The following is a 20181-nucleotide window of genomic DNA, read 5'->3' as shown; positions in this document are numbered from 1 at the left end:
CAACACCAGAACACGGTTCTTACAAAGTCGTAACATTTTGACTGATTACTATAGAAATCTCCAGTTCACACGATGCTCGTGCACGACTGTAACATCTACACCAAGAGTCTGAACACATATTGCAAAACACTTCTCTTTACGCCTCGAAACATTAAGCAATAGGGGGAAGTAAACACAGCTAAGAACATGTATATTATCATTTCTGAATGTTTTCTGTCTTCTCAAAACAAAGATTTGTCTATTTGGCCACCTGCTCGTCGGGAAACCCAGCACTGTGCGGTGTGGACAACATGTTTATGTTTTATTTAAGTATCATCTAAAACTGGATAATAAGAACATGGAGCCATCTGTAGCAACGCAAACCAGCAAAATGCTTTTTGGATGGAAGTCAGTGAACAGTCCCCGTGGATCTGTTATCAGACCTCGAGGCTTGAAATATTTTTAATCTAACGGCTCCCGTACAGGTACAAGTCATAGTGAGGGAGTCATTGACCGGCTCAAAGCTGTCAAGAGGGCAGAAGACACTGTCGTCCATTATCACAGAGCATTGAACCACCTATGATTTAACCTTGTTGATGTTTCACTCATGTCATTGTCCATTCATGGGCTTAATGGATGCAGAAAAGATTTATTCCATTAGCATTGAGTACATCTGTAGTAGTGAGCTGCCATAACCGGGCGTACTATCATGTAGCACAAACAGCCGCTGACAGAAATCACTTGCTGTAAGTGTTTATATTGTACAGCGTTATAAATACACATGAAGGATGAGAGAGAACACAGAGTAACCAGTCGTCAACACCGCCAGACTGCCATCAGATCTGTGGGGTTTATATTGTTGAACATTTCTTTGTTTTTTCTGTCTTGTGTCTCATATACTCTGATACTACACACTGATACTACTGCCAATAACAATCAAAGTTCCTTGTAATCTCCGCAATAGCATTTATTGTAACTGTACTGAGTTGTGAGGCCCTGACCTTATGGATGCAGATATTGTCCAACTGAATGAGCTTCAATCGTATGACGCCAACCCAAGTTCAGCACTGTTGACTTTAAAAGTCACCAAATTGAATGCACCCCCTCCCACATTTTTCATTAAGGTCTTTTGTGGTACTACAGTAAGTATTTCCCCCCTTTGTCTTTCTTTTTTAACAGTATATTGATTTGTAAGTCCCGTAGTATTTGATTCATCATGGTGATAATAAAAGACTGTTGCAATAATTACTTACTTATTAGTGCCTACCTTTTCTGTTATTAATAGTTATTTACTATTAATTAATTAATTAATTACTAATTAATCATTCTATTGTGTATTTATTTATTTAGTTATGTTCATTTCTTTTTATTTAGCCTATATGACATTTTCCCTTCGTCCTGTTGTCTTGTGGAAATTAAAAGTGATATATATATATGTTTTTATATAAAAATGAAAAAAGAAAAAACAAAGAATTACTCACTAATCCTATTTTAAACAAAGAATATACTCATATTTAGTATGTGGCGAGGAGACCACCACTGTTGACCTTACTGTAACCCACATTTTCAGATCTTGGTGGCCCTCTAGTGGACACAAACAGAGTAACAGGGGCTGATTTCCACTCTTCTCTAGTACTGACATGTGTACTAAACAAATAAGAGACTGCTGACTGAACAAAAAAGGTAAGGGTGGTGTTATAAGATGGCTGCAGTCTTTACATAATAGGACATCTGATTTGAGTGAAAAATGAACAATCGACTGTCAGTTACATAATGTATTCATCTGACGTTTCGTCTTTTGCCTCCTTTAAGTGTTTTATGTAGAATTAAACAATATAATAATAATGTCATATATAATAATAATAAGTATTCTGTGATTATAAAGAATGCAGAGTGATTTCTTGCTTTACATTCTTCTTGACGCTATCTAATAACGTAATTTATGCACACACTGAAGAGCTCCAGTCAAGGATGAAAACATCCAAACAAGAAAGTCCTGTCTTTGTGCCTTCACTGCAGCGTGAGGCAGCGACACAAGCTGCCTTCAGTCTGACAGGAAGTCCAGCAACCTTTAACAGGCAGAGCTTTACACTTGAGACTTCAGACTTGAACATGAGCTCACCCTAATCGCAAAAACATATTTTCCCATGAACCCTTGCTGGTAGCCATGCAGATCATTTTGATTGTATTCGACAAAATTACAACACATGAGCCTTAAACGTGATGCTTTACTTACTGTTTTCTAACAACTGATGCTTTCCAGGCTGAAATGTGTCAACAAACCATAAAATGCTGTACAGACGGTCGTGCTCCTCTGAGGATTCATCGTACTGAATCTGATGATCTCTTGACTTTTCCTCCAATTCCCACCTTGGGTTTGACATTTGTGGTTTGAGTGAAATATCTCAAAGGCTATTGGAAGGTTTGACATTAAATTTGGGTCGTATATATGTTAACTTCAGGTTGAATTGCTTTAGTGATTCCTGAACTTTTTATCTAGTGTAGAGCTGCCCAATGTAGGGCCATAAACTATAGGGTTTAATTTGCCCTGCCTGATGTTTCCAGCAAAAAACAAACAAACAAAACAATGAAGATTAAATTATAATAGCTATAAATTGCTGTAGCTGCAAATATCCTAACTACTTTTTATTTTTCATAATCTGAGCACAGCAGGCTGAATGGCACTTTGTGACATCAGCTGATCCATTGACCTAAGGGTTGTAGTGCTAGACATCCTGAGAGGCAAGTGAATACAAATCAAGGAACTTCGGAAATATATCCAAACCTATTTTGTCACCTGTTTGACGTCATGAACACGGGAGAGAAACAATTTTAGGACATGGGTCACCATGGATTTGCCTGTTGGGGCTTCTGTGTAGCATCAACTACCACTAATTAGCTACATTTTAGCATGGTAGGAGGCTAACCTAGGATAGTATACACTGTTCGCATTATATCTGCAAAACATCAGCATGCTAGCATTGCAACCTAGCCGCAGAACAATGTGAGGATGGTAGCATGCTAGTGTTAGCATTTAGCTCAAAGCAACACCGCGTCTACGAAATGGATTGTGACCTAAAATTGACCTTGAAATTTGATCTGTGACCTAAAACCATAAAAAATTATACTTAAAAACTAAACAGCAGTGTCTCCTCCAGTTACTCCAGATAATCCACAGACCTCACTGAACAATTATCATCACAATCTTCCCGTCTTCTTTCAGTGGGAACACCGGTCCCACTGAAAACTGTCTGAGGCGGTCTGAGGCTTATCCTTAAGCATTGATACATAAAACTGAGACTGCCAGCTGATCGCAGGGGTGCCCCCGTTCTGCTTCCCCTTTCTCTTTGCTGAACGTTGTTTGTGCTGTCTGTCTCTGTGATGCGGGGCAGGTGCTGGGCCGACAGAGGGGCGCACTGCTGCTGGCGGTTTGGAGAAGATCGAGGGGGATCTTGTCTTGGGAAACGTCAGTGAAAGGGTTTGAAGCCACTGACAGGTGAAGTGAGTCAGAGTGAGTGTCTGGGAGGGAATTGACAGCTTTACTCAGTCTAATAAGATATTGCACTTGGCAGATTTGATAGCTCTAGCAGCCTAACCGATCGAGCTCCCAGCTGAGATGTTCATCTTGGTGTCTTGTCTCAGGAGCTTGCCATCTGATTCGATGATATTCCTCACATTCCTGCATTTCTTAGCAGGCTGCAGCTTAGCACCGCTGTGTTTTCTCTCCTCTTCAGTGGGCACGCTTCCTCTGAAAGAGATAAAGGATCTGAAGTGTCCATGTGGGTGGTGAAACTATCACTTACACATCTGAAGGCCTCTGTGTTTGTGGTGCTGAGACGAGCTCTTCACTCTCCAACACACTGTGGTTCCTTAACTGAGGCTTTACATGACTTGCTGAAAATAATGTGATGAGGAGAGGCACATCCTTATCTGACAGGCAATAAAGGACATGACTGAGGTACATGTTGGATGAATGGAGGTAAATGTTCAGAATGTGAACAGACATAGTCCTTATAGCAGCTTGTTAGGTGACTTTATTATCATAGTACAGTTAATTTACAGTGTGTACAAACAGCCTTTTTGACATAAGCACATTCAAGTGTATCCGTGTCTCTTCTCTTGCAGTCTATGTCATTTCTCCATCAGCTCACCCACTCAAACCCAGAGAATCCAAAATGTCCATAAGTGCTGTGATTGTCTGGAACATAGTCTTGCAACACTAATTGTTGTTCTGGCCAAAATCCAAAACATTAATCTGGATCTCACTTTACAAAAAAAAAAAGCATAAAATTGGCACAGAGAGAAGCAGGTAGGATTTCCACAACCAAGTATTTTGTCTCACATGTAGCAGACAAAGATCTGTTATTGCTCTGTTCCAGTAAAACTTCAGATAGTGTCACTGAGACTCTCCCCCCAAAACTAGAAAGGGTACATTCCTGGTAAGGCCTCGTAAATGTCAGTGTAACTCAGCAGGGATGGGTATTTTATTTTCTGTGTGTCATTTTTTAGTAGGCGTGGGGAACAAAAGGGTTAATGCTGCAAAGATTAAAATGATGATGCTGATGTTTGTGTGTCACGTGTGGCAAGTAACCGACTGCAAACATGTGAATAAATAGCAGGTTTGACATTATGATGTCTGTGTATTGTGTTCCAGAGATAACTACTGATGTTAGCATGCTAACCAGTTAGCTCTGGCCCATCCAAAGTTCCTCTGCTAGTGTTGTAAACACCTACACTCCCTGAGCTCCTAGCTCGAACTGCTGGCTGCACGGCTAACTGAGCTAACTAGCTAAGGGCAGCTACAGTTCACTTTAGTGATACGTTTCCCCCTATTTGTTTTGAACAGGAATTTGAGAGGTGGCTAATTCTTACATACAGCACCTTTAAAGGGGCGGTGTGTTGTTTTGAAAAAGAAATTTGAAACTCATAATTTTGACATTGACAATATTAATGAGGTCATAATACAAAATAAGAAATATTTATGTTTTCCATAACTGAATAAACAAGCTGTTCTCAGAGGGAAATAAGGTCCCAGAACACTGTTTGAAGCTAGATAGGTGGCAGGGTCCGCCACATATAAACAAAGTAAAACAGACATACTGACCCTCCATCCATACTGCTTCTTCATGTGTGCACGCGCGCCCCCGTGTATCTGCCATGCTATGTGCGCGCGCATTATAAAAACCCTTTGGTTCACGTGCGGAAAGAGCGAGAGAGAGCAGAGGGGTGGGGAAGAAGTGACTTGTGGGATGCGGCAAGAGAGACAGAGGGGGAGAGTGACTGACAGAGAGGATCCAGTGGAACAACAGCGAGAGGAGCGGGAAATAAAAAGGAGGAGAGCCATCAGAATAACCGGTGTTACGGTACATTTTGGCGCCTGACATTCGGGGTTTTGCGCAGGCAGACGGCGGAGAGATTCAGCGGAAGAGAAAGTTCAGATCCCACGAACCAGCGCGTGGGAGTGGGAAGCAGGATCGTGACTGACTGAGGCAAGCTCCACTGTCTGTCTCGTCATGGCAGGTAATTCATTTAAACGGCACACACATGTGAACACGCAGCGAACAGGGCCGGCCTTTTTCTTCACAACGCGCCGCTGTTCCGACAAGCTCTCTGCCCCGACGGATGCAAGATTTCGCTAACCTAGCCGAGTGTCAGTTTAGCTAGCTAACACAACTTAGCTTAGTGCTAACGTTAGCTAGCCAGCATACTCGAGTGTCATCGCCCATCTGGCCTGCCCTTGCATGCTAAAGCTAGCTAGCTAGCCAGCTGCTGCTGCTGCTAGCAAACGGTAGCTGTTTACCATTATCGCCGGCCCGGGACCAGTCTTGCAAGCTAGCCGCATACCGTGTTAGCCAAACAAAGCTATCCGCGACACTAACATAAAGCTAACTTATCGTTGCTTTGACGGCTGGTTCTCAGACTTGTGCACGGGACTGAACCGACACAAGCCACTCATTGAAGTAACACGATCTGCATTTAACATCGGAGCAGAATGGAAACAGCTAGAGGCGAAGCTGGCGGTTTCCACTCCATTGCACAAATTTCTTAAACATGCCATGACTGGCTTGACAAGCCAGGCTAGCTAACGTTAGCTAAAACTTTGACATTGCCCACATGCAGGCTAGCACTTCAGGCCTGCTGCAGACTGAGTAAGCTGTGAGATATTCAGTGCGATTTCAGAATTAAAGGACTGTAAAGTCAGGAGAGCCAGTGTCGGGACGTAAATAATTAAAAGTGGAAAAATCCCCCCTCAACTAAGACCCAGATGGCTAAAGGATTTGTTTGGCCTAACGTAGCATTTCGCGATTCATTCATCAGCTGACACTAAAGCAGCGAATGTTGGTTATTACGAAAATATACGCGATTTTAGCCTTTTGTAGCCGATTGAGATTGATGGGTATTTATCCCCTTTGCAAGAAATGGGTCAGAACTATCACATTTAGTACATGTGTTTGGTCCATTTGGGCGGGGAAATGGCACTGGTCTGTGGGCAGAGGAGCACATCATCCTCTGGTTGAACTGATGAGCTGATGTGAACATTGAAACACCTGTTTGCTCTGTGCATTTCATTGTGCAATACATGAAGGTAGTCTGTTAGAGAGCTGCATTTCGTCCTAGCCAGGATCAACCCTGTCCCTGCCTTTTTGTTTTAAATCATGAATCACTTGATAAAAGGGGTGTATGATGAAGCCTCAGTGACTCATAAATGTCCTTGATTATTCTGCAGAGCTGTTGCACTACATCTTGGACATTGTTATCGACAGATCCGACCAGTTTTCATTGTGCAACGACAGAAATGATTGTGTGTAAATATGAAGAGGATTAGCTTCATTGAGCAACGAGCTGTGTTGGTGAAGAAACCTGTTTAGGCGAGCGATGGTCATTATCAAACAAGGAAGCATGTTTTTTCTTGTTGATATTTTTAGGAGCCTGGCATGAGAGCATCTCCTGCTGGTGTAGGAGTCGTCCAGGCTTAATATAAAAGACTGAATTCACCTCCTGTTAGCATGATCAGAGAGTCCAGTCAGTATTTATGCACATGATTTGAAGTTTTTCCCCCTAAACTAAGAGAACCAGAGATTTGGTGGATGCATTTAAAATGAATTTGATATCATTAATGTGATACAAACTGAGTTTTTTTTTTGAGCCTTGACTTGCAGAAGCTGTCAGAGGATGTGTGCACACTGCACATGTATGACAACACACATTTTCGCAACGCGGCTGCCATCTGGCTGTTGTTCCAAAATCATTTTAATTATCCCTCTCAGCCTCAGGTGAGACTGTGCTGAAGGAAAAGCTTATGCTTTATAGAGGTGCTGCTTTTCAATTACCTGAATGTGTGAGCAAGAAAGGTCCAACCACACAATCAGTCCACTGTTTGGACATCGCGCAGTAAATAATCGCCAAGGCAATCGGCCAAAAATGTAAAACCCTGCCATCAAAGTTTATCACTTGTGCATCTTAGTCGATGTCCACGGCGATGCAGCTAAAATCTGGGAAACATTACGAGGCTTGAAATTAAGTTATATGTTGAATACTCGCAATCTGCTGCAATTTTACTTAATAATTATTTGTTGAATGTCTGCAGGACCTGGAGGTGACATGCAGTGGTGCTTCTCTCAGGTGAAAGGAGCCATCGATGACGACGTAGCTGAAGGTATGAGCCCTGCCAAGAACTGAGCATTTACAAGAGCACAGCACAGATGGGAAGTGGGAAAAATGTTATAGCTGTTGGGTTATACAAACAACTTGCAGTGAGTAAGCAGATAGCAGTGTCTTCCTCATTTGTTCCATTTCCACCGGTTAGATGCAGCACAGCTTTACCATGCTGCGCTGTGGCGAGCCGTGATGCTATGCACTTCAACTACACACACCCATGCAGCAGGACAATAAGATAATGAGTCTTAACCTGAACTGTGTGGTCATTACGCACATGATAAGAGAGAAAATGCCGTTTTTAAAAGGCTCGCTGTGTTTTTCAGCTGCCATGTTGCATCTATATGCTTTCTTTCCCTTTATCCTGTTTCTTCTCTTCTCACACAACAGCCTGTTTTGTGATTCCTTGGCTGTATTGGAGTTGATTGTGAAGGTAGTGCTAATGCAAACCAAACACTTCCTGCCGTTGCTGCGTCACATTTAAAGCGGTCCACTGGCGAGCCACAGGAAGGCTTATACTGCTGCAGGAAGTACAGCCTTAATTGTCACTGTGGTCGGTGGCTGACTACAGTGTCCTTTTTATAGATTAGTCCAGCAAAGTATGGATTAAAAACCACAACAGTGAGCTGGGCAAATGAAGAGAGGACAGCAGGTGCCACCTGTGCTTTGGACACCATGAGCTCAGAGTCCATGATGCAGGCAAACTATAGGGAAATGGGAAAATAAGGGGTTTTATCCTTGAACTCGTGAGTACTCACAAATGTCGTACCTGTTCAGGTGTCTGTCCACTGAAAACGGACATTTTTACAGACATGCCGACTCACACAGGGTGAATATTATCTGGAGCTTTGTGTTGGGTGAAATATGGTCGATAGTTTGCAGTGGAGTCTTTATTTCATGGCAGATTCAGGATTAGATCAGATGTCCTCTGCAGCTAATACAAACTACTAGAGGTCCACAGAGGTGATGGTAGTCCTGAGAAAATAGGGATTAATACTCCACCAACTGTTACAGCGTGTAATGTTTTTCTAGAACCGGTTTTAAAGAGATGTTCTGCCCTCATGGACAGACGTGGTGTGGACAAAATAGAAACACCTGTCAGTGTAATGCACCACAAACTACATCCTAAAAAAATGACCATACAGCTGAATCATAACCTCTAAAAACATTCAACCAGAACCTTTTTTACTGGACAATCCTTTGTTTCTGCTGGAGCCCGGTAAGGTGGCACCTCTCCTGTCCCAAAACAGCTGACTCACTGAAATGATGAGGAAGCTCTGTTTTAGTTTTAATGGTGTTTGATTTTCCTTCGGGATGACTGCTTTTATTGGTCTTCCTGTCAAATTCTGGCTGGTGGCTTCTCCCCGAGAGATGCAACATATTTTCCTCACACTTGATGCACCTTGGAGAGAATATGTACTTATGAAAAAATAGCTTCTCTTGATGATATATTTTTTCATTAGTTTCATTGAGCCAGTGACACAAATATTGTTTTTTTCTTTTCTATCCACAAATGAATGAAAGATCTTTGATAATGAAAGTCTTTGTCTAGTCTGTCACTAAAGACGACCATGAAGCTGGAGTCTAAAGATGTCTACATGCTTCACTGTGAGGCAGTAACGTTCAGTTCATGTCACCTCTGCCATGTTTCAGCACATAAACACATCTTTACAACAGAGTGACAGAAGAACAGTCCGTTATCTTCGGCCTGCATTCTGATTCTCACCGTTCTTGACTCATGCAGCATCCACAAATACTGACTGCCATTAATAACTAATGCACTTTACTGATGGGGGTAGTTGCTTTGCTGTGTCTGTTGAGTTTTGCTTTTCCACCACTGATGGCCATTGCTCATTATTTCATACATATTGACTAAATTCTTGAATTAATACAATAAATAAAATGACATCTGATTGATAATGGGAAATAATGAGTTGTTTCCATAATAGAAGATTTAAGTATGTCCTCTCAAGTAGCCTTGCCTCTACGTCTAATGTATTACCCCCTACTTTGGGCCTCAGGGAGTATAACGTACACAAAGACCTCCTGCTACAACCTTTTGCAGCATTGTCTTTCTGCTCCAGTGGGCAACAAAGGGTTAAGTAAGCGTGTGTGTGACAGAGTTTTGTTTTATAAAGCAAGATACTGCTGCTGGGGGAACTTGTAACGCTGTCTGACTGAGGGGGGTGAGAGGAATGGAAAAACTAGGTTACTGATCATTTTCCGTCTGCTCTACATGCTCTGACATCCTTCTGCATCTCCGGCCTCCACACTCGTCCATCCAGCGTTTTGATTCCAGGACAGATAAATGACATCAGTGAGGAGGAACTGAGCGATGCTTTATTGTCTTTAGTATTAGGGAGAAGTCATTTTTAGCTCTGCTAGTCAAAATTAACATTAATGTAGATGCAAGTTTAAATGTCCGTCATGTGTTTTTTCTTTTTTTGCAGCGGACATCATATCTACTGTTGAGTTTAACCACACAGGGGAGCTGCTGGCCACAGGAGACAAGGGAGGACGTGTAGTCATCTTCCAGCAGGAAATAGAGGTACAGCTGCGAGCTGAGTTTTATTACTACAAATGTCAAAGTCAAAAAAAAAAAAAAAACATGATTTTTTTTTTCTGGAAACCATTCTGTAAGCAAAGAGTAGTTTTAAATTTTAACGAGAGATACACCATGCATCCGTGCCTCGGTTAAAGAAGCTGTCACTTCTTATTCAAGAGATGGATACAGATTTATCAAATATAGAACAAAACCGATCCTCACCGGCTCGTTCTTGTCTAACGTCTGCTCTTCTCATCTTCGGCTCCCTGCAGAATAAGAATCAGCCTCAGTTCCGGAGCGAATACAATGTTTACAGCACTTTCCAGAGCCACGAGCCCGAGTTTGACTACTTGAAGAGTTTGGAAATAGAAGAGAAGATCAACAAGATTCGCTGGCTTCCTCAGAAGAACGCTGCCCAGTTCTTGTTGTCAACTAACGGTGAGTTAGTTAACCTTCTCATTGAGTGCAACACCAATCTGCAGTGACTTTTAGATTTGAAATGCAAACAGGGCTCATTACAAGAAATGTGTTTAATAATTTAAAAATGTAATGTAGCCATTTCCTCTTTTGTTAACAGTGATAAGTGAGATCTCCCGTTGTCTCCCTTGAACACAGTATCCAGGACTCTGCTCCTTTGTTGGACCATCGTGTCCTGAATGATTGCATTCTTTTAACTGGAACAAGTCCTGTTAACACGTTCACGTGCTGACGGATGACTACTCAGTAGTGATTACCACAGTGTTACGAGGCCACACCCGCTTTCGGATGTGGCCTTCATTTTGCTCTCAGTTACACACCTGTAAAGTTTCATGAATCCATTTTGCACAGATGTGATGCAATCACATTGACAGCAGACAGACTGGTGGCTGATGAGTGTTCAAAACTGCTTTAGTGTTAGTTCACGCTACAATCGGTTGCTTTTGTGCTGCCACCTGTTATTTGATACCTTTGAGAAAGGGCTGCACTACATGGTGAAAAATATCAAAAGAGATGGCGAGTTGACAGTTATTACAGAGAGAACCCAGGGTTAGAGAACCCCAAAATTAAGGAAAAATAACAAAATAAACCTAATCTGAGTCAACAATGTCAGACAGGCATGCTTCTGCTCCTGGTGGGGTGTGAAGCTGCGCTGTTGCACTCACAACGTCATAGAGATGTGCCCAGGGAAAGCAGAGCGCGTTAGAATGTGCATTTGTTGCTGTTATTTACATGATTTCTTTTATTTTTGACAGATAAAACAATCAAGCTGTGGAAAATCAGCGAACGGGACAAGAGACCAGAGGGCTATAATCTCAAGGAGGAGGATGGACGCTACAAAGACCCCAACACTATCACGTCACTGCGGGTCAGTCCTCGAGTCAAACACAACCTGAGGGGCATTTCAGGAGATGGGATTACCCAGCCAGATCAGGGTTTCAACACAGAGCTGAAAATAATCTCTACACATATATTTGATACTTGACATACAGTAGTGAGAGAGCTGTGCTGCCAAGTTTAGTAGGTTTGCCTCCTTAGGTAATCGACTGCTCAGATTACCTGCCTAGTGTCTTACTTATGGTGGAATCACCCTGAATAGACAGTTATTCTGGTTGATTACACTTTATTTTAAAGTTGAACTTTGTGAAACTTTGCTGGCAGTTTGCTTGGATCGCCAAATTATATATTCAAATGGGTGTCACGGCTGGAAAACACGAGGCATAGACGTGATGGTACCTGCTACGGAGCTCGTCTTTGCAGCGTTGCTTCACGTTGTGCTTCTTGAGTTTTGCCTCCTGATAAAGAGGTTGGTTATGCAAGGTTTGGAAGCGTATATGAACTGTTAATGAATTAATTAACTACACCATCCTGGATGCACATTGATTTGATTTATTTGAATTGGCAAACACCCACAAGGTTGCTCTGCTACGTCTCATTTCTACTGGTACATTGAGGTGTTTAGTTGAATCATTTTTAAACACGCTGTACTCATTTTTGTACACACTTCCTTTGTAGTTTTAACATGCGGAAGGTTGTGTAGGTGTACGTAGAGAAAAAAGACCTGACACGAAATCCAGCACGGGTGCACGTGGCTTTGGTGGTCAGTGGAGCAGCTTCAGTGGATCATAATGAAGGCGCTCTGCTGCGAGCATGCTGCGGCAGACGAGTGGCGCCGTGCTCAGCTCCGTGCAAAATAATGGATGTGACAAAACTAACGGGAGTGTTGGTCAAGTACTGCGTATAGGTAGAGGTGTGTGTGGGCTTTAACTGTGGGTGCAAAGGCATTAGCTTTATATAATGTACAAGATATATAAGGTTGTGACTCGAACTTGAGGAAAAGCCAGAAGCCATTATTTTTAGATCTACATCCACTCCAAATCTGATGCTCGGATGCAAAAGTATTAAAATGGGTGCGTTATGAATCATGAAGGGCGACTGGTTTTGATTCCTTTTCTGTTGCCAACGGAAAAAGATAACTGCAGCTCATAATTTGATCTGCTACAGTTGCTCTTTGAGCTCATACTGGGACTACTTGCCAAAAAAAAATTAAAGAGAGAGCAATTCAGGTTTTAATAATAAAGGAAACTTATTACCTACCCCTCACACCTTTTTCAAATTCATTCTTGCCTTGAATATGAGTTTCAAGTGATGTCCTGTTTGTTCTCATCTCAGGTACCAGTTTTAATACCCATGGACCTCATGGTGGAGGCCAGTCCACGGAGGGTGTTCGCCAACGCTCACACCTACCATATCAACTCTATCTCAGTCAACAGTGACAATGAGACCTACCTGTCTGCAGACGACCTCCGCATCAACCTCTGGCACCTCGAGATCACTGACCGCAGCTTCAGTATCCTTTTTAAATACGTGTGGCCATTTGTGTCTGTGCACCTGCCTAATCCATAAAACTCTGTTATGTAACGCCAGATGTTGATCAGCAGTATTTTTTTTTTATGCAGCCTCGCACGTTTTGATCACCTGACATGAAAACGGCAGCTTTGACAGGGAGAAGGGAGAGAATCCAGGGGAATTAACAGCGTTGGCGTCAGAATAACGTTGTCACACAAGTGGAAAACAACAAGCATCGCATTGTTCGTCTTTCATGTCTAACTAATAATTAGGCTGAAAAAACTAATTGTCATCCTTGATGTTTATTTTGCTTCCAGACACTGGTCCATTATCAGTCTGAAGTCTTTGTTTTCTTTTTTTTCTCCCTGTGCAACTGCTCTATTCAGGGAAATCACCAAATTAGACACTTGCCAAAGGATACTGCCCTGATTTTCAGAGCATAATTTAGGAAATGTTTTTTGTGCTGCAGAACAGAACAGGACAGATTATCACGTGCGCTTTAACATCCCAATCACTGGAAAGGTTTATTCCTCTTAACTCCGCGCTTCTCAGATGTTGTTGACATTAAACCGGCCAACATGGAGGAGCTAACGGAGGTCATCACAGCAGCAGAGTTCCACCCTCATCAGTGTAACACCTTCGTCTACAGCAGCAGCAAAGGAACCATCCGGCTGTGTGACATGAGGATTTCAGCGCTTTGTGACAAACACTCCAAATGTGAGTATCCTCGACCTTGAAAGGTGTCTTAGTGCTCGATGAACTGAGCCAACTCCCCAATTGTCACAAAACTACACATCTCATACTATACCGTTACAAACACTACGTAACATTTACAAACCATTGAGAAGGCTAACGCAGCAGGCAGGAAGAACATCTTGCTTGAAACCAGGATCAAGGTCCTGCAAGTTTCGTCATATTTAGCAACATTTAAGTTAACTTATTTATTTTACATTTTCAAACACATAAAACTGAAAAATAAAGCAATAAATATCTAAATCACCTAATTAAAACTGCAAATATATCTAGTTATGCCGCAGCGACTGTGATGACATGAACCTCTCTCCATTGCCGGTTGTCATAATACAAAATACTTTCTGGCTGCGGGACTTTTCAGGAGCTCAGCTGTCAGAAAAATGGTGACTGTCAGAGCGGTGACGGGAAGGTTTGACATGGTAAACAGCTCGATGAAATGCTGATACATCTCAGCCCTCAAAACAGTCTGACAGGACTGAATCTGCGCCAACTAACAAGACTAAAATCAGACTCCATACTTCTTGTGGTATTGTGCATTCCCGACATGTATCTGTGATCTGGCTCTGTCATCACTGGTATGCATGAAGACCAGACGCCACTTGTCAGCGGCTGTGCTCTCTCACAACATCAGAGTGAAGAAAGTATGTAGCATCAACATACATGAAACACCTGCTGTTTACCTGCTGCACACATTAAGAACACAGAACCTCCTTCATTCTGGATATTATATTTGTAAGGTCGGCATGTATGCAGTTTATTCCATATATATCACACACTGGAAATGTCTAAGTTGTGTTACATAACTGCAGAACTCCTATCAGATGACTGCAGTGTAAACAGACAGAGCTTCACTCATAGCACACCGTGTCAATAAAGGATTTAAGTATAGATCAGCCTCACAAGATCATGAAGTTAGATTCTGCACACCTGTTTGGGATTTCTTAAAAAATTAAGTGTATTAATTGAGTGTAACTGTTTCTCAGCGTTACTTTTGTGATTTGTTTAGTTTATGGCATAAAAACATCATCTGGTGTTAATCTCCAGATCTCAGTCATTCTGGCTTGTTATGTAACCCCTGTGTGTGCTCTTGTCACTCAAAAACCTGTCTGTACTGCAGTCATTTTACTTATTTTCATACCATCTTCCTTTCTCTCGTCCAGTGTTTGAGGAGCCAGAAGATCCCAGTAATCGCTCCTTCTTCTCTGAGATCATATCCTCAATCTCGGATGTTAAATTCAGCCACAACGGACGCTACATGATGACCAGAGACTACCTGTCTGTCAAGATTTGGGATTTGAACATGGAGAGCAGGCCAGTGGAGACCTACCAGGTGAGACCGGCAGATGCACAGCAGCAATGTGTGGTGTTGGGTTTGTTGCACAACTGTAAACAGGCTATGAGGGATTTATCATTAGCGCTGGATTACAAAGGACTTGTTGCTACAGATCAGGGAATAGTCCAACATTTAGAATGACAGTCTCGTGTTGGCGATATTGTAACATCAGCAGTGTTAGAGTGTTTTATACCATACAAACAGAGAAATGAGTTTGAATACGAGCTTCATGCGTTTAAATTGAACCTGGTCAAAAGTCACCTAGGCTTGCAGGCTAAACATTTCATTATGTATGACCTAGTGTCTGAATATAATGAACATTCGGGTAGTATACTGCTCAATAAATGAAGGGAACACTAATCACATCAGAATGGGAAAACAAAATCATCAACCCACTGAGGGCTGATCAAAACTGTGTGAATTTTATCACAGCAACTCATAATGTGACTCAGTAGTGTGTGTGGCCCCCGCGTCCCTGTATGCACTCCTGACGACAACGTCTGGGCGTGCTCCTGATGCGTCTGCGGATTGTGTCTTGGAGGATCTCCTCCCAGACCTGGGTCAGGACATCAGTGAGCTCCTGGACAGTCTGTGGCGGTACTTGGCGGCAACAGATGCACTGATGCATACTGTCCCATGGATGCTTAATTGGATTTAGGTCAGGGGAACGAGAGGGCCAGTCGATGGCATCAATGCCTTCGTCATTCAGGAACCGCCTACACCTTGTCCTGCACCAGGAGGAACCCAGGGCCCACTGCACCAGTGGTCTGACAATTGCTCTGAGGATTTCATCCTGGTATCTAACAGCAGTCAGGGTACTGTTGGCTATGACATGGAGGTCTGTACGACCCTCCAAGGATATGCCTCCCCAGACCATCACTGACCCACCGCCAAACCAGCCATGCTGGATGATGTTCCAGGCAGCATAACGTTCACTACTGTGTCTCCAGACTCTTTCACGCCTGTCACGTGTGCTCGGTGTGAACCTGCTCTCATCTGCGAAGAGAACGGGGCGCCAATAGCAGACCTGCCAATTCTGGTGTTCTCTGGTGAATGCCAGTCGAGCTTCACTGTGCTGGGCTGTGAGCACAGGTCCCACTAGAGGACTTCGGGCCATCATGCCACCCTCATGGAGTCTGTTTCTGACAGTTTGGTCAGAAACATGCACACCAGTAGCCTGCTGGAGGTCATTTTGCAGGGCTCTGGCAGTGCTCCTCCTGTTCCTCCTCGCACAAAGCAGCAGATACCGGTCCTGCAGCTGGTTTGATGCCCTTCTCCGGCCCTGTCCACCTCTCCTCTTGTAACAACATGTCTTCCGGTATCTCCACTGTGCTGGGAGATGCCGCAAACCGTCTTGTGACCGCACAAATGGGTGTGCCATCCTGGAGGAGCTGGGACTACCTGTGCAACCTGATTGGGCTGCAGGTACCGCCTCATGCTACCTGTAGTGACTAGGACACTAGCAGAACACAAAACTAGAGAAGAATCATTCAGGAAGGTTTAAGAGAGAGCAACTGTCTGTGGCCACCACATGCAAAACCTCTCTTTTTTTAGGCTTGTCTTGCTTTCGCCTCTCCATTGAACCTGTCGTCACTTTCATTTGCACCAAAACAGGTGAAATTAATTTGCAATCACTTGTGCTCCCTAAATGGACAGATTGATATCCCTGAAGTTTAACTGACTTGGTGTTATACGGTGACGATTAAGTGTTCCCTTTCTATTTTTTGAGCAGTGTATTTATTTCAGTCCTGTTATTATTGCCCGTGTGGTAATGTATCTACAGCCTGTGAATAGAACATTACATTTATTTTATTTTGAGCTCATATTTAATTCAGTGAGTGATGTGCATGTATTCTTAATAGTGATACTGTGTTGTAGTTGCATTATTTTACATACACACCGTCAATGAAAGAAAGAAAATGCAGACTTTTTTTCAGTGACCACACCTTATTTGAGTCTTGCTTGTAATTTTAGATATTGACCACTAGGAGGCACCATAAATATGTGGTTTTGCTGTGCTCTGGCTTTGTTTGTTCCATTGTGATGAGCTTCTATATGAACTGAAGAGCACGTAGATGGCTCATGTGTAGGTTTAAGTCAGATTTTTTAAAGTATATCCTAATCTGCAGTATTAAGAGATCTTTGACACACCTGCCTCTGATCATTACAGGTTCATGAGTACCTGAGGAGCAAGCTGTGCTCGCTCTATGAGAACGACTGCATCTTTGACAAGTTTGAATGCTGCTGGAATGGAAATGACAGGTGAGGACATGCAGATGAAATAACACTTCATGAAAAACTATTTTACACTGTCTTTTGGTGATGTTTCCTTATCTGCATTTGCAACACAATGACATGATTTTCAAGACTGATGCCCTTACTTACATTTTGCAGTTTTATGCAGGGATGCACCTGCAAATTAGGGCAAAGATGACTTTACCCTCCAAAGCTCTGTTAGTAATGACTGCAGGACCTTTGAACAAGTTATTTTATATTCATCTCTACATCAGCTGCATACCAATGGTGCATTTACTTCTAGCCTACTACTGTGTTCACCTAAAACATGTTAAATACTTGAACTATAGACAGTATGCCAAAATTACTGGTGTTAAAGGCTCTGACACAGGGTCTGACATGGCCAATGGCATGATGGCTCGTGGGCCAATCATCGGCACCCTACCTAACCCTAACGTCTTACAGTGAAGGGAATGAAATGTCTTTAAACTGTAAGTGTTGCAGTACAGGGACATTTGTTAGTCTTGCATGCTTGTTTCTATTGTATGTTTTTTCTCTCACTGCTCTATCTGTATTCACTGAAATATAATCATAAATGATGAGGTTATGGGGAAAAAGTTATTTTAATTTTTTGGCTGCCGTACCAGTGAAAATATACAAGGGGACAGTAAACCTCTAATCTACTGGCCAAGTGGACAGGTTGGGAAGAAATGTTGGATTGGACACTGCTCACACCTTTCTCATATTCCCCCCGACAGCGTGGTGATGACTGGCTCATACAACAACTTCTTCCGGATGTTCGACCGTGGCCAAAGGCGGGATGTAACTCTAGAAGCGTCCCGGGAAAACAGCAAGCCCATGCAGGTCCTAAAGCCCCGCAAAGTGTGCGCTGGCGGCAAACGTAAGAAGGATGAAATCAGCGTGGACAGTTTGGACTTCAACAAGAAGATCCTTCACACTGCATGGCATCCCCAGGACAACATCATCGCAGTGGCGACGACCAACAACCTCTACATATTCCAGGATAAAGTGAACTAACTAGGGGGTGAGCTCATGTGGGATCTGGCGTGGGTGACTTCATGTGTCATCCCACCTGCAGCCTCGCAGCCTCATCCAGGGTGATCTGTGGTAACGCCGACAACCAGCATCCCTGTCCGTCGCTACTGGGTGACCAGTCCTTGCCACTTTGTTCTAGATGTGGACAGAGGAAGCCTCGCTCTTGCCCATCGTCAGCCTGTCTGTGGCAGAGTAACACCCGCCTTGTTGTTTAAGTGATGTTGTGCCAATTTATTTTTTTCCCCCTTCCCTTTTGGTATGTTTTTTTTTTTTGTTGTTGCCAGCCCACCTGCCCCTTTTCTTCCCCTGGGTTAACATGGGTAAACCAGTTTAGTTTCCTTAAAATTCTGAATACAGACACACTTATTTTTATAACTTTTCCCCAATGGCTCTGTGGTAGATAAAGAAAAACACTTATTTAGTATGCCCCCTTATTGTCCTGTGCCATTCTAGTGTTTATTTTTCTAAGAAAAAGACATTTTTTTGTGTATACACCTTTTATTAATTCATCTGTTATACTGTCAAAGTATTCGTTGAGTCTCTTCACATGTCTCCCATCTTTCATTAAACCATGCATACTCAACAGTCACAAATGTATGCTCACAGTTTTCTTTACACACTCAACTGCTCATGCTGGACAGCAACACATCAGCGGTTGCCTCCAGGAGTTTGAGACGTACAGTGTGTTCACAGATTGAAAGCCTGGCCCAGTGAGTAGTTGTTCTGCTCACTCTCGCTATGCCTCAGATTCTGGGTGGCCAAATAAGTCCAGACTCCAGAGGAGATGTTTTTTTTTGTTTAATTTTCTTTCTTGGATTGGCTCTGTGTCTTGACATCTTCTGTGCATTGGTTCCTCTTCCTCCTTTTGTTTGTGTTCAACAATAGTCAGGTATAAGAGATAGCCTATTCAAAGATAATTATTATGATTGTCATATTTATATTAAAAAACAGTTAAAAATGTCACCAGATTTGTTCCGTCCTATTTTGTGAAATGAAGCTGGACCTTGCACATATCTTTTTTTTTTTTTTTTTTTTTTTTTTGAGTGATCTTAAGTATTGTCTTCCCATGGTGTACCACAGCTCTGAAGCCGTACTTCACAACAGGGAAAAACCTTTTTTTTGATTTGACACTGGACTCTTACTGCACCAACTTAAAGTACTTGGATGTGTTATAAGACTGCGGTTTAAAAAGAAAACATTATTTGAGGCATTAAGTCACTTAAAAGTGTTTGTTTCAAACTACTGCAGACATTATTACTGCTACTGTATGTGATGGTACAATAAGCTGCACGAGGATTTGCAGCCGTTGATGTTTCCACACCGTATTTAAAATGTGGTCAGTTCAGACTATGTTGATGCCTCTAGTAATGTATAACTACAATTTTAATCTATGACAGTGAAGATAATAAAGGAACTACTTTTTGCATCCTTGTGATTGCCTCATGGTTGCTGGGATCTGATGCAATGCTGTTGTTTTATGCAATGTTTTGATGCCTCTCAGTGACAGTTGGTGATCCTCAAGGTTGCCAGAGAATAAGACACCCAAGAATCATGTTTACACTATAAACACACTGGACCAGCTGATATCATCGATCGGAGCACCTCCAGCTGGAGACTCTCCATCATTAAGCAATGAGTTTACCTGATATTCAAGGTGTGAATCTGACAGGTGAACATAACAAAACCGCTTGGCAGTGCTTGAGCCACTGAGGGTGTATTGAAATCAGCTGGTGTGTGTGTGTGTGTGTGTGTGTGTAGAGTCAAATTGGGCACACATCTGCCTCGTGTCTTGACTTGC

General features: G+C 42.6%; 1 protein-coding gene across 2 annotated transcripts; it reads left to right on the top strand.

Annotated features, from left to right (window-relative positions):
- Positions 1–5189: 5189 nt before the first annotated feature.
- Positions 5190–19807, top strand: ppp2r2ab (protein phosphatase 2, regulatory subunit B, alpha b; the record flags this gene model as incomplete). 2 transcript variants are annotated; one of them, XM_084339688.1, is made up of 10 exons in its annotated part: positions 5190–5499; positions 7568–7636; positions 10086–10183; positions 10453–10618; positions 11413–11525; positions 12830–13007; positions 13559–13723; positions 14920–15089; positions 17263–17354; positions 18086–19807. In XM_084339688.1, the coding sequence occupies 10 exons, from the start codon at positions 5493–5495 to the stop codon at positions 18363–18365; spliced, it is 1338 nt and encodes a 445-aa protein (XP_084195814.1). In that variant the 3' UTR covers positions 18366–19807. The 2 variants fall into 2 exon arrangements, with proteins under 2 accessions (XP_084195814.1, XP_084195813.1); XM_084339687.1 differs by lacking the exon at positions 5190–5499 and having other exon boundaries at positions 7558–7636.
- Between the last annotated feature and the right edge of the window lie 374 nt (positions 19808–20181).

Source organism: Pagrus pagrus (genome assembly GCF_965226575.1).
Source record: "Pagrus pagrus genome assembly, chromosome: 19".
NCBI classification, from domain to species: Eukaryota; Metazoa; Chordata; class Actinopteri; order Spariformes; family Sparidae; genus Pagrus; species Pagrus pagrus.
The sequence above is the reverse complement of the archived record's forward strand: the minus strand, read 5'-3'. Positions and strand labels throughout refer to the sequence as shown.